Source organism: Phyllopteryx taeniolatus, chromosome 14 (genome assembly GCF_024500385.1).
Source record: "Phyllopteryx taeniolatus isolate TA_2022b chromosome 14, UOR_Ptae_1.2, whole genome shotgun sequence".
NCBI lineage: Eukaryota > Metazoa > Chordata > Actinopteri > Syngnathiformes > Syngnathidae > Phyllopteryx > Phyllopteryx taeniolatus.
The window spans coordinates 16,175,326-16,190,740 of record NC_084515.1 but is presented as its reverse complement, the minus strand read 5'-3'; the positions used below and the strand labels follow the sequence as shown (position 1 = coordinate 16,190,740).

The following is a 15,415-nucleotide window of genomic DNA, read 5'->3' as shown; positions in this document are numbered from 1 at the left end:
CTGCGGAAACACGGGGAGGGGAGTGGGGAAGTTGGGGAGTGTCAACGGGATCAAACAAGGAATGATGATGATGATGATGATGATGATGATGATGAGTGTGACGCACACATAAACATGAGGGTGATGGGAAAAGGGTGAAAGGAGGGAGAGAAGAAAGAAAACAGCACAATCTTAGTTCTTCTTTTTAGTCTATGTACCGTATTTACGCAAAAGGTGGCCTGGGGGACTCAACTGCAGATAATAATATTCTTAATAACAATAGGTTTGATTTTTAGGACGCTGAACAATAATCGAAACAGTGCTTCCGGAAAAGTGTTCACAGCGCTTTACTTTTTTCACATTTTAACATGTTGCAGCCTTATTCCAAAATGTGATGACAATGTGAAAACAGTTCTTGGGATTATTATTATTTTGTGTTTTTTGTTGTTGTTCTTGTTGCAAACCTAAGAAATCACTTGTACTTACTGTGCTATAATGTAGAATCCATTTTGGAACAAGGCTATATAAGAAAACAGAAATATAATCTATATATTTCTGAAGCGGGTTATCCTTAGTAAATACAGAATGAGCTAGCGGTAAGCACTGGCGACTTATTCCATAGAAAGAAAAACAGCAGATCTTGACCCGCCCACTTGTCAGTCCGAAACCTGCTTGAACCGGTGACATCAGCGTTAGAAGCCCAGCTGTGTCATCATTTATGCCAAGTGAAAATGGAGCATATAGCAAAATAAAAACACGTATTATGGAGAAATTTAGTGAATTTCAAGAAGCGAAGCAGATGGCGACCATATAGAGTCCACTGGAACACGAACCGTCACTGCAGACGCCACCTGCACGTAATTATCGCACGAAACTCGTAGACTCCACACTTTAAAATCATCTTGAGACTGACTTCGGTGCTTCTGTTTTGGTTAGCAACAGATCAAATGACCTCAGCAGTTAACTCTTTATTCTGGGCATCTATGAAAAAATGGATGTGTCGTCGTTATTCATGGACAGCATAAACATTTGTGTCAGACTGTGAATAGACAAAGAAGTCTTTTCAAACGGTGTGATAACATTGCAGAGTAATGCGTCTAGTGATGCTATCTGTGCTCCACCTTGTTTTAAAAAAAATAAAAAATACAAAATAAAGCACCTGGGTGCTATACGGGGAAGTAATACAGTCCTTCAATGAATATGTAATGTGTTTTCACAAGGGGCAGGCAGCCTGCACGCCCTCTCCGCTGGGGTGAAGAAAGCGCCATTATTCACGGAAACAAAGTCTTCTTGTCACCAGAGTATTCAATCGAGTCAAGTCGTCCGTAAAGCCGACTAAATTAAAACAAAAACAAAAAAGAGAGGATTCCCACCCCGATTGCTTCCCAGTAAACGTGTGTCTTTTTCGCTGAGAAAAACTGGGCGCAGTGAACGCATCACAATGAGCCAAGCTAACAAATGGGTGTGGAAAACCAAGAAAGTAAACAAAAAGAAAGAAAAGAGTTGTTACAATAAAATAAAATGATTGTTTTTTGTTTTTTTTTGTAACTTGAAGGACGGTGAATAGCTAGAAGACTCACTGGTGTACAATGAATGGAATGAGGTTCCCAAGTCTGCTCAATTTACCATATCAGTACTATATCTCTGCAATTTGATTGGTCGAAACAGGCTGCGGTCGTAAACAAAGTATAAAAGACAAAAATCAGATCAAAACAACTTACAGCACTTAATAAAATATCTACATATCTGCATATATATATATATATATATATGATGACAAGACTGAATGGAATGAGGTTGCCCAGGCTGCACAAGTTAGCATATCAATATCTCATCCCTGCAATTTGCGTGTTGACGATGACATCATCCCAACAAGGTGGCAAATGTCAGCAGGCTGGATTTAACTTTAGTCTGTTGTGCTCAGCATTTGAATCACAACACGTTTAGCTCGCAGCCTCAGGTCCCAATTCCTTTATGTTATGCCTTGAATTGTTGAGAAAGTTGCAGGAATTATTTGAATAGTCATTTCATTGAAGAACAACAAAATAATAACAACAATACAATGAATCAATAATGGTAGTAATACATACCAAATAAATATACGCAACAATAATAAATACAATCACAATAAAAAAATGACATTATTATGGTAAATATGAAATAAAATAAATCAATAAAATGGCATTTATTTACATAAATGTAGAAGTTTAGCAGAATGATTACAGTTAGTATTGGGCAGTTATTGTGGCTGATCAAACCAATTGTGATTGGTTTGTTGTTGCATTTCTGTTGAGAAAAAAAGAACAACAACACCATAGTATTTACAATAAAAGCAATTAAGACTTCTGGATTGGTTAAATAGAGTCTTTAAATTGCTGCTGTTCACACGTTTATTAGGCATTTTATAGTATTACAACCCACAATTTAGAGCGATTTTGATCTCATGACGGAGAGTATGAGGATTTATGAGATGCTTGAGTGACAGCACGGGAGCGTCTATTGGCAACGCGGGGGGGCGGGGGTGTGCTACCTGGGGGCATGATTAGGCGTGACACCAGGCCTGCTTGGGTTCTCTGGAAACTCCTGGAATAGACACCATGAAAAGAAAGATGGGTGAGGGTGACTGAGATGAAAGTCAAGCACAATGCATCTGGTGTTGAAAAAAATGAAAAATAAACGGCGAGGGGGACGGACGTGCTGCGTTAGAGCACGTGAAAGACGACAAGCGGATGGAAGTCTTGACTTTTGAAATCAAGGTAGTTTTTACGTGGCGACTGAGCCGTCTGGTGGGAAACATCGAGACGAGGAGATGGCGAACATATGACATGGATGGTGCACAATACAGCAAATATCACATGATACTTGTCAAGCGAAAGCGGGACGCATGTGTTATTATAATGCCTTGAAAAGATCACGTCCCTTATGTCACCTCGTCGCTACTGCAACAAACTACCCACAAGCAATCTTTTCCTCTCACTTTTTGAAGCAGCTGTGACGAACAAAACTCATCCGACTTTTAAGGAGCCACTCGGGGAGTGAGTTATCTATTCCAATTCATCAATGGTATCAGGGGTTACTTTATTGTGCATGAACAATAATCAGCATTGCAGCTGTGTACAACTAACGCAATCCCCTGTCATCGGGAAGAAAAGCCGACACGCAAAGCCATGAGAATAAATTACCAGGTTGTCACTCTGACAGCGCTGCGGTCGCTTCTTGCGCATGCAGTAACCCAAAACTTTGTCCTTGAACACCTGAAGGCACACACACACACACAACAGATCAGAGTCACAAATAAAGGGAATTATGTGGCATTTAACCAGATTGAAATGCCCCACAAATGCTCGTAATACTAATAATAATATCATCTTTTTACAAAAATCTGTTGCTATTGATGTTGACTCCAAACAATATTAATCTAGGAGAGACATAATTGGACCTTTGCTGACTTTGATCGGAAGGGACGAAGGAATCAGACTCAAAATCGGCGCGTGGCGGGCTTAAGTTTTAAGGGTGTGGCTCTCTTGTGACTGAAGTTCCAAGATGACGCTGGCAGTCATATTCAAAAACAGACAGATTTGAAAAATTCTATCATTTAAGACGTCTGTTAAAGGAGACGAATGCCAATTGTTGTTCTAGTTTTCAGGCATCCTCATACGAGGTCTCTGACGTTTTCCGGTCAAGACACACACAAAGGATAAAGAATTACAGCACGCTTAATAGCCACTTGTCACACTCTGGTTGAAATCACTCCCATTTTTGTCTCATGCAAATGTTTGAATGCATGCAACAATGTCGGCGGCTACTCGGTGTTGCCAACTGAGCAATTTTGACAATCAATGTAGCAACTTCTCCAACCCCTCTAGCAACGTAAAAGAAAAATCTATCCGCCTTTTGGGGCATTACTAGGGACTTGTGGCGGAGTGGTGATGTTCACCATTCCGTGTCCCGACTGCAAATGATTGGCCTTGCACAAAAGCCACCACTGGCCTATTGAACCACAAGTATATCAGCAGATAACCAAAGATTGACTTGCTTGTTTAACTTCCCACTTGATGTGTGAGGCAGGCACTCCAGAGACCCCAAAAAAAGTAAAAAGTCCGTTTCCATAATTGTCCAAGTTTGTTGGCACTGGGTTGATTCAAATAAACTCAACAAATAAAGACAATAATCCTCTCCACGTAATGTGATATTCGGTCCCACTCTTAGTCGATAGAGTTGCGGGGGGTGGCTGGATCTACTCATTGTTCCGGTCTGTTTGGGAATTCAGCAAAAACCCCACTGTTACTGTTTAACGGAACAAATAGCCATTTAGGTGTCGCTTTACCTCGTACAAGTAGTCGAATATTTCCAGTATTGTCAACACGCTGGCTCCTATAAACAGACCCATCTGCCCTCCGATGTCACCTAGAAGGAGAGACGTGAATGGACACGGACAGGCATCACTTCCGATTCAGCATCCATCGAGAAGAATCCGAGTGTAGTCGTCGAAGCGTCCCTCGACTTTTCAGGCGGAGGTCGCGGGGGCGCGTCTTACCGAGGAGCCCGGCAATTTCGTAGGCCTTCTTCTGCTCGATCTTCTCGTAGTTCAGAGCTTCGAAGAAGATGTCCAAAACCAATATGTTTTCTCTGGAGGGAGCAAAGTCACACAGGGTCCACGGCCGACACATTTTTCAGTCTCGGTGACCGACACACTACTGGGACACTTTCATTATTGTTACATTGAAGGTGAACGATGGAGACTCATTAGAAAAAAAGGAAAGGGCACACCAAAATCTAGTGCGGTGATTCTCAAAGTGTGAGTGGTACGCTGGCTCCCTCTGGTGGTACTTAGCGTGTGCTACATGGCGAAGTTCTTAAGCAATGATTGTATGAAAGATCTCAAATGCCAGCTTTTCAGTTTAAGTGAATCTTTTGGAATTCCGTTTTTTGCCTTTCATTTGTATTCTTTTAAGTGCTGTGTTTAATGTTGAAACGGCGCATAATGTTACAGTGACTTGAATGTTCTTGAATACATGCAGTACTGTGCTTTTATTTATTTGTTATTTTTTTTACTTTTCAAGTAGTGAAGTACATTTTACAAATAAAATAAATTCAACCGAACTGGAAGTACAATATATATCTTTAAGAAAACAAACATTTTTATGTAACTTTTATGTGCAATACATTTGAACTGAATCATTATTGTTTGAATACACTTTGTTTATTTTCCTATATTTAAGCACAGTGCTAATGTTCAAACTGCGCATAATGTTACAGTGACTTACAACATTATTTTATGTACTTTTAGGAATAAAACCCTGTGCCTCGGTTTTCATGCTGTTTTAAAGCTGGTACTTGGCATGACTGTAAAAAGTTTGAGAACCACTGATGCCGTGTATCCGACTACTAATGCCAAGTCATACTCACCCGATATACTGCTCGGTTTTGTTGAATTTCTTAGCCAGATACTTAGCGGATGCCTTACTGGGGATCTTCACCATGGACAGCTCCTTGCCATAGCGGGTCATGTTGCAGGGGGTCTGGCACACACAGTAATCGTTGTCTTTCTCTACCAAAAAGTCTGTGGATGATCAAAGTCCGTCAAACATGTTGGGATCGCTGCGGAGACACAAATCTGCACGCGGCACGTTGCGCTCTTCGCTAAAAACATCTTGGCATACATCGGGAGCGCTGCAGTCGCTGCCATCGTTCGCTTCCCATGAAAGCAAATAAACCGCGACCAGCGAAACAAGGGGCCCTTGTGGGCTTGCGACTTCGATACGGCACTTGCAAAATGATCGATACGATATCACGGCAAAAACCTGAAACATCAGTGAATCGTCAAATTGACACAGCAGCAAAGCCATTAAACATTTTGAAAAATTGAAAGTGGCATTGTGTACATTTTTAAAGGCGAGGTATTACTTTTCTCGTCCTGGTATACCGTGGAACCTTATTTTCCAAACGATCGCTTACAAAATTCCAAAGAAACTGTAACGTCTCATGGCTGTTGAGCTATTTTTAAAACAGGCGAGACGCAGGTGGTCCTTGGGGGCCACCTGGCGGAACCACGTTCCTGACCCCTGAATGGTGAAGTGTCTTCTGTGCCCTGCGATTGACCGGTACGCCGCCGCCGCCGCCTCTCGCTAAAAGTCACCTGCCACCTTAATGAAGATAAGCACTGAAGAAAATCAATAGATGTTACCTTTTAACCCTCAAAAGGATTCCCCCCCAGCAATCCATTTTCTTCTGTGCTTGTCCTTTCTAGGGTTGCGGGTGAGCTAGAACCTTAAGGGCAAGAGGCCGGGTAACTCGAAAGTCTAAGGCAAAGGTCCTGCATTATTGCTCAGCATTCAGCATTCAGAGGCCGCTCAAATAAACATGCATCGATAAACATTCATTTCACGAGCTTAAAAGTCTTTCTAAATGTTACGATGATGTTACAGAGTACACACAAGCTGTTCCACCAAGCGTGCAGTGTGTGCGCTCACCTAACGCTGGATCGGCGCAGTCTTTGTACTGTTCGGGTGTGCAGACAGTGGAAGTGCCTGCGTTGAAATAACGTCACACTTATGCATGCTCGAAGCAGCAACGCAGACACACCGATGTTTCCTCGACTTCCTACCCGGCATGTGGACCATTCTGCAGTTGCAGTTCTCCAGCAGGTAGCGGGTTTCGCAGTCGATGCGGCAGGCGGTGATGCTGTACGTGGAGAAGAACTCCGAGTCGATGGGAGTCGACTTACAGTCTCCCCAAGGCGGAGGGAGGTACTGAAGCTGAGAAAAACAAGTGCGTTGGTCGACCGGATTACAACGAGCGGCGCCACCCACGTCCCAATACACAACGGGCTTTTCAAACCCAACACACGGTCCAAAAAGAAGATCGAATAAACAACAGCAACACAATGCTCGGTCGCACCGACATTTTCGATCGGGAGCAAGCAGACGTCATGCAGAACATCAGGGACGCGGGTCTAATCCCGTTGTAGGAGGAAGCGGAGTAGCACGGGGATAGAGACTGGATCACACCGGACACCACAACCAGAAGACAAATTGAGACAACAACAACCACAAAAAACCACCCTGAGAGAGAGAGAGAGAGAGAGCGAACAGTGCACAGGTTACACTTGGACACGAGCGCTTCACTTGACAAAGCCCAACGAAATCAATATGAATATGAACGTGAACATCCTACTCAATCTCCTTCCCTGCTAAAGCTTGTCACGCTGACGAGCTAGATGAGATTCCCCAGCTCCAAGCATTAAACAGTGAACGTGCCGACTCGAATCGGTCTCCGAGGTAAAATGAACATTAACACTGAACTGCAAGCAATTACTTTTATGTCAAGGAATATTAAATTGGTATCCACTAATGGAATTGGACACATTTACGGCTGTAAAACAGCAACGCATAACTGTTCAGTGAAGTCTTACACAATATATGTCAATCTGTTTGATTTATCCGAGCGGACGGATGTTGCGGTAGCTCATTGGTGGGGAATCCACGATGAGCGTTTTGTGTTTTATGGCCGGTTATCAAACGATGACAAAAGCTCAAATTGTTCTCCATCTGCCGCACGTCTGTCCCGGTATAAAAGCTTCACATTCGATAGCAATCAGACAGAAGCTGGAGGACTCGTTCGCTTTTGAAGGACTCCTGGAAATGACCCAAATGAGCCTAAAATGGCAGACTTCCTGTCTTCGTAGGCATAGGGTTTTCAAACCTTTTTTTGTGGTTCTACTCATGATAGACTAAAAGGCCAGGTTTCATGTTGCTGTGTGAAACTAGTGAGACAATTTTTAAGGCTTACGGCTCTGAATTCACGGCCAAACGTAAAGCTTTGCTTTTGATTTCAAGCCCCTCGAAAATAAAACGAGACCAAGAGCAACAAAATATTTGACCACCAAAACCAAATTGATCCACAAATCGGAATGTTCTGTAGTCGATCACCTGCCTATGTAGTAGTAAAGTCAAAATTACAGTAAATCTTTGTATGGAAAACACTTCCAGGCCATAAATATAACAGTAAGTAGGGCAATAACAGAGTGTGCCTTCTCGTAACCTCCAAATGGCGTGCATCGGTGTCATCGTAAACCGATGACCCCTTGTATCGTCTTTGTCCATGTTTGCATGTCTGTCGACTGACTGATTACTCAGATAAATCTTAAATATATAAAGAGCGACGGTTACTTCAATAGTGAGGCACACTATGAACAGTGTAGCCTTTATTTAGAATCAAATTGTTTGGGGAATGTTGCATCATATTTTTCATAGATGTAGACTTTCTATCGCCGCGTTACTATTTTTACGATGCAGGATTATTTATTACCGGTCTGTAGTTCATACAAGGCTAGCAAACATCTCGAAAAAAACCCCCACATCCAATATAAATTGATGCCAGAGTGGTGGCGGGCAATAAAACCTAATGAGCAGCGTGACGCTTTCCCCTCAAGATGACATCAAAAGGGGGGCAAAGTAGTGGACACATAAAAGCAAAACAAATGTGAAGCCAGCTAAAATGAAGGGCTGAAGCTAGAATGTTCTTAACAAAAATATCCAGTCAACATGGGAGGCAATGTAGGGGGGGTGGGGTGACTTGGAGGGTGGGCTAGGGCACCGACGGATGAGCTACAGCGGACATTGTGGCATGCAGCAAGCCCAGACAAACATACTGTACTGTACGCTGCCCTCTGCTCTTGGGTGGAAACAAAGGTTTGGAAGCCGGGGGCCACCCCGAAGCCCAGCTGGTGGGGGAAAGGAGGCTCTGACTGAGCGCGAAGCTCTACCTTTATGCCGGCCTCATAGGACGTCTCATCTGGGCGAGGGGATACACAGCCCGCGTCATTAGCAGGCCAGGCGAGAGTGCGAAAAACGTGCCGCCTCATCGGAAAGGCGGGCCGGCCTGTTACAATTATACTGCGACAATGAAACGGCTTCTTGAAACCTGAGAACTGCTATAATTGTGCTGTTGAAATGTCATTCGGCCATTTGCCACCCCCACAAGTGGTCCAATCAAAAGTTGAACATTCGTGAGTGAAAATGTTACTTAAGAAAACGGCCCGCGCAGTTAATCAAGGTTTTGTGATGGCCCTGGAACGGATTCCCAATATTCCCCATGGGAAAAATTCACATGTAAACAAGAATAGAAACTTCCAAAGAGTCACAAGTGTTAGATTTAAGCAGCATTTATGGAGTGACGAACGCTTGGTGACATGGTCTGACCTGATTTGAACAAATGCTGCCTTCAAATCAAAAGTGCGTCAACGTCCGGCTGTTATTTTGCAGCAAACACTTACTTCCGTTGAACGTGGTACATTGTTTAGGCAGCAAACGCCTCTTTTAGCCATCACATCACATCACATCACAGGGCAAAATGGCAATCCCTGTGTGCTTGTTTCGGGTCTTTACGCTGATTAATAGTGCACATTATTTTTTTCTTGCGAATGACCGAATGAGGTTTCACGTTGTTGTCATAATGTAAAGAACAGGAGAGAGATAGAGCGGTGACAGCGTTCCAATGTTTGTGGTGTCCAGGTGCCTCAGTCAGTCATCCCATGTTATTCTGCTTAACAAGACAAGGTTGGTTGTATTTCATGCTCATGGTTTGTTTTTGTTTTGTTTTTTTGCCAAGACAGACAGTTATCTTCAGGAGCAAAATCAAGTGAAAATGTACAGCTTGCGAAGACTGGCAAACACAATGTTAACGATCCCATACGAAACATTGCACAGTTAATGACTGCTCCGGTCAGAGTGGTGGCTGACCGATAGCTTTTGTCATTTGTGCGAAGCCATTTTTCATCTTTCACTAAAAGCAGTGAAATGCCACTGAAAGACTGAAATGTCAGCGTTTCCTGTCACAGCGCGTAGACGGACGGGGTGAAGAGCGCTTTCGAAAGCGGCTGTCACTGGGTTTCATGTTCAAATTCAACGTGAGACGCAACGTTTTGAAAATCCTGTCAGTCTGACGTGCTTTGAATGCTGCCGCGGACACCCATTAAAGCTCATCTGAAAAAAAATATAATAATAAATAAAAGCCTTTGTGAAGTTTATTTCCCACTCAGTGCTGTTGTGTGTTGGCATAACAAGCAGACACCTGAGAACATGGCCTTGTGGGTCTCGATGCCAGAAACGTTAAGCGTCTCTGTATGACCTCGTTTCTAAAGGTTGTATGACAGCGACACTTTGAGCCCAAAATGCATGAAGTCACTTGGAATTTCTTTACTTGCACAGTCATCTCGTCAAAACAATGACTTTTAAAGCTATGTGTCGGCTTAACAACCAGACACCCGAGTATGTGTCCTTGTGGCTCTCGACACAGTTACGCGTCGATGTGAGTTCTTTATGAAAGGTTTTCTGTCAAGACAAGTCACTTTACAAGTGCTCATAATCCCGAAACATTTATTTCTCACTTGTTGTCAAAACAATCAAGCTGAAGTGAGTGCTCAATTAATCAAGCTTGTTTGTGAGGTTTATATCGAGAAACGATCTTTTGATCCTTCACTCTTGCTGAGCACATTCAGTGAGTTCCTTTTATTAATTTTCTTTTGCTCACTTTTATCTTGCACTCAAACTAGCTCTGCCATCTAAAAATAGAGATGAAGAGGAAAAAACCCCACAAAAAAACAATCCAGGAACAACAACTAAGGTATCACGTAGCTTCTCACGGCGATGGTGAGGCTCATTAAATTGGGAGCACTCCACTTCCACCGAGATGCATTTTGATCCGATTTTGCTCTGAGGAAGCGGTGACAGCCTGGCAAGGATTTGGAGGAGATTTTTGCAGGACCAACACGCAAACGAAGCGGGGGTGGCGGGGTGCGGCGGAGCGTGACGGTCGTGAACGTGCTAACAATGGGGTACCAGTTGCTGCTGACATGACACAAAAGTTTGAAAACCAGGGGCCACGCCAAATCCCAGCTGGTCAATGAAGGGCGGCTCGTCCTGGCTGTGGATCTGAACCTTGATTCCCGCTTCGTAGGAGGTCTCATCTGTGGATATACATACAGCACGCCACACATTTATCGGGCCCAACTTGCCTGTGGAAACATGTTTTGTTGTGTGTGGGATTGTTTTGCCCCCCCTCCCACCCCTCCTTTCACTGGCAGGGATGCTGCGTGCTGCAGCACACCATGCTGGAAGCCAAGATCACACGTTAGATTTATGACATGCGGTTAAGGAACGTGTGCAGCCTGGTGGGGTGTTCGAAAAAAGTATCAGACCTGCTGCAAACTCAGCATTGCATTATTTAGAATATGTTGGCCCCTTTGTCGTGCTCCTGTTTTGTAGCAATCACGCCTGCCATTATTTCCTCAAACAGTAGCCATCCGTCTCATAGACACGGTTAGTCGCCCGGTGTGTAGTAACTAACTATCACATTTCAGAGGCTTTTGTTCCACGCAGGGATCGTACAGTAAAACGCCCCCTGCTGAGCTCAGTTGAACTCCGGTGCTAACCAAAACAGCAGAACGCAAACACTATCTGAGATTGATTTAAATGTGGTGAGACAGTACAGTTGAGTAAGTACTGGAAATGCTCTCAATACTTTCCAAAAAATAACTCTCCAGTTGAAGTGAATTCATTTCACCGTGTTTTTATGCACCGACAGTATATACAATATGTCAAAAAGAGAGTGTGATGAAGACGAAGATTCCATTTGCGGGTGAAATTGTGCGATACGCCTTGGCACGAGTATCGATCATTTCCCAGACGCTCGTAACGATGAAACGTGTTGGAGGACAAGCGCACTAACCTGTTTCCCCCCACACAGGAAGATATTCATCTTGCTGAATGTCCAGCATGATCTCCAAGCCGTTGCCCGTGCCTCCTTTCAAGGTGGTCAGCAGGGGGTTGCCATCTTGACCCGAGTTGAAAGTGTAGCATTTCCCGTAGCGCGTGTAGATCTGTTGAAATAAATCAATTATTAGCGTGAATTAAGAGCGTAACATGGGCCATGAGGTGGATTATTTTCTCCATGTAGACAAACGACAAAAGAGTATATTCTCATTTTCATTTCACGGGATATCGTCGAGGTGCGTGACTTAAGATTCGAGTGGTTCCTGACGGCAGCGGCCATCAATCTGGGGCCAATTTCGCTCCACATTTCCCACGGGGCGGGGGCCCATTTGCCCGTGATTAAATCAGAGACGAGCGAGCCGAAGCTCACAAACAAACTCAATTGGGTCACTCCAAGATGCTCGCGTGCGTTTCGACGCTAATTAAGGATTGATGTGTCATTTCCACGGAAGGCTTTTTCCCCACCATTGCATGTCTGCTTCAATAAATCCAACAGGCTGAGAAAAGGAATGGGTCGCGCCTCACTCTTTGTAATCCATAGCTCGACAATGACTGCGCCGTATTTTCCAACAAAGTCCAACAAAGGCTTGCAAATAAACGTGCATACTAATAAATACAGTTGGCATTTAGAATTCATTTCACTATTCGGATTGTATTAGCGTGAGAAAGGCTCGCGTGTTGGTGGCAGTCGGCGGGCTTGATCAAATCCAAGCCTTTCAATTTGAATCGAGAATGAAACGCTGACGGCTCAATCAATATTCATGCGTTTTTTTTTTTTTTTACACAAGATGAAAACATGCAGCAACTTTGTTGGGGAAACTATCAAGCAGAAAATGAAGAGCTGAGGATTTCAATCTCATTTGACGTACAATATCGTTAGGTTTAACTCTACACAGCCTTGAGTCAAATAAATGCAGAAAGTTATACGTTTGTATTCCCATACCATTCAGGTATCAACACGAAGCTAAAGAACGACATGGCACGCTAAATGCAAATAATTATTGTTTGATCAGAAAATTTACATTAGCACAGATGCTAGCTTTAGCCACAGCATGAGAGATATCCTGGCAGGTCCACCAACAAGTGCAGAGCTCGTGAGGGATACATGGTCTCCATGGCAACTTCTTCTTTTCCTTTGGGCTTGTCCCTTTAGGGGTCGCCGCAGCGCGTCCTCCTTTTCCATGTGAGCCTGTAAGTCTCCTGCTATCTCCTCCTCTCCAACACCAACTGCCCTCACGACATCCATCAACCTTCTCTTTGGTCTTCCTCGAGCTCTCTTGCCTGGCAGCTCCATCCTCATCATGCTTCTACCAATATACTCACGATTTCTCCTCTGGACGTGTCCAAACCATCCAAGTCTGCTCTCTCTAACTTTGTCTCCAAAACATCGAACCTCGGCTGTCCCTCTGATGAGCTCATTTCTAATTTGATCCAACCTGGTCACTCCGAGAGCGAACCTCACCCTCTTCATTTCCGCCACCTCCAGCTCTGCTTCCTGTTGTCTCTTCAGTGCCACTGTCTCGAATCCGTACATCACGGCCGGCCTCACCACTGTTTTATAAACTTTGCCCTTCATCCTAGCGGAGACTCTTCTGTCACATAACACACCTGACACCTTCCTCCACCCCTTCCAACCTGCTTGGACCCGTTTCTTCACTGCTTTTACTGCAGATCACAATGTCATCCGCAAACATCACGGTCCACGGGGATTCCAGTCTAACCTCATCTGTCAGCCTATCCATCACCACTGCAAACAGGAAGGGGCTCAGGGCTAATCCCTGATGCAGTCCCACCTCCACCTTCAATTCTTCTGTCACACCGACAGCACACCTTACCGCTGTTCTGCTGTCCTCGTACATGTCCTGTATTATTCTAACATACTTCTCTGCCACTCCAGACTTCCGCATGCAGTACCACAGTTCCTCTCTGGGTACTCTGTCATAGGCTTTCTCTAGATCTACAACAAGACACAATGTAGCTCCTTCTGACCTTCTCTGTACTTTTCCATCAACATCCTCAAGGCAAATAATGGATCTGTGGTACTCTTTCTAGGCATGAAACCGTACTGTTGCTCGCAAATACTCACTTCTGTCCTGAGTCTAGCCTCCACTACTCTTTTCCATAACTTCATTGTGTGGCTCATCAACTTTATTCCTCTATAGTTCCCACAGCTCTGCACATCACCCTTGTTCTTAAAAATGGGCAGCAGCACACTTTTCCTCCGTTCCACAGGTATCTTCTCACGCGCTAGAATTCTATTGAACAAGCTGGTCCAAAACTCCACAGCCACCTCTCCTAGATGCTTCCATACCTCCACAGGAATGTCATCAGGACCAACTGCCTTTCCATTTGTCATCCTCTTTAATGCCTTTCTAACCTCCGCCTTACTAATCATTGCCACTTCCTGGTCCACCACACTTGCGTCTTCTACTCTCCATTCTCTCTTATTTTCCCCATTCATCAACTCCTCGAAGTATTCTTTCCATCTTTCTAGCACACTACTGGCACCAGTCAACATATTTCCATGTCTATCCTTAATCACCCTAACCTGCTGCACATCCTTCCCATCTCTATCCCTGTGTCTAGCCAACCTGTAGAGATTTTTTTTCTCCTTCTTTAGTGTACAACCTGGCATACATGTGATCAAATGGCTCTTGTTTTGCCTTTGCCACCTCAACCTTTGCCCTATGTCGCATCTCAATGTATTCCTTTCGCCTCTCCTCGGTCCTCTCAGTGTCCCACTTCTTCTTACCTAACCTTTTTCCTTGTATGATTTCCTGCACTGTGAGGTTCCACCACCAAGTCTCCTTCTCTCCTTCCTTGCCAGAACATACACCAAGTACTCTCCTGCCTGCCTCTCTGATCACCTTGGCTGCAGTGGTCCAGTCTTCTGGAAGCTCCTCCTGTCCACCGAGAGCCTGTCTCACCTCTTCCCGAAAACCTGCGCAACACTCGTCCTGTCTCAGCTTCCGCCACATGGTCCTCTGCTCTGCCTTTGTCTTCGTAATCTTCCTCCCCACCACCAGAGTCATCTTCCACACCACCATCCTATGCTGTCTAGCCACACTCTCTCACCTACCACTACCTTACAGTTGGTAACCTCCTTCAGATGACATCGTCTGCACAAGATGTAATCCACCTGCGTGCTTCTACCTCCGCTCTTGTAGGTCACCCTATGTTCCTGCCTCTTCTGGAAAAAAGTGTTCACTACAGCCATTTGCATCCCTTTTGCAAAGCCTACCACCATCTGTCCCTCCAAGTTCCCTTCCTGGATGCCATACTTACCCATCACTTCTTCATCACCCCTATTTCCTTCACCAACATGTCCATTACAATCTGCACCAATCACCAACCTCTCTGTCTCTCTGATGCTCCGAACTATTTCTTCTAGCTCCTTCCAGAATTTTTGGGGATGAACGCTCATATTTGTTTGGCAAAGTTTGAAGCCGGATGCCCTTCCTGACGCAACCCTCTGCATTTATCCGGGCTTGGGACCGGCCTACAGTTTGCACTGGCTTGTGCCCCCCATAGGGCTGGCATGGTCTCCATGGCAACGGTAGATCTCATTTCAAGCCAGTGTAAGAGCCACATGGTTTTGAAGTGGACTTTTGAAAGTACAAATGATGGCTTTATATGTGATGTACAGTCCAACATAAATGAAA

General features: G+C 44.4%; 1 protein-coding gene across 5 annotated transcripts in view; it reads right to left on the bottom strand.

Annotated features, from left to right (window-relative positions):
- asic1c (acid-sensing (proton-gated) ion channel 1c) overlaps positions 1-15,415 on the bottom strand; it is a 62,474-nt gene that overhangs the window by 2,799 nt on the left and 44,260 nt on the right. For 2 of the 5 annotated variants that reach the window (XM_061798021.1, XM_061798018.1), the window contains exons 2-10: positions 11,710-11,860; positions 10,821-10,948; positions 6,587-6,737; positions 6,453-6,509; positions 5,389-5,542; positions 4,517-4,608; positions 4,307-4,386; positions 3,162-3,233; positions 2,510-2,562 (exon numbers count right to left, since the gene is read on the bottom strand). In XM_061798021.1, coding sequence (XP_061654005.1) covers positions 2,510-2,562; positions 3,162-3,233; positions 4,307-4,386; positions 4,517-4,608; positions 5,389-5,542; positions 6,453-6,509; positions 6,587-6,737; positions 10,821-10,948; positions 11,710-11,860 — 938 coding nt within the window. Of the gene's footprint in view, positions 1-18; positions 2,266-2,509; positions 2,563-3,161; positions 3,234-4,306; positions 4,387-4,516; positions 4,609-5,388; positions 5,543-6,452; positions 6,510-6,586; positions 6,738-10,820; positions 10,949-11,709; positions 11,861-15,415 lie in introns of those variants that run through there. The other 3 variants (XM_061798019.1, XM_061798022.1, XM_061798020.1) reach the window with 2 other exon arrangements.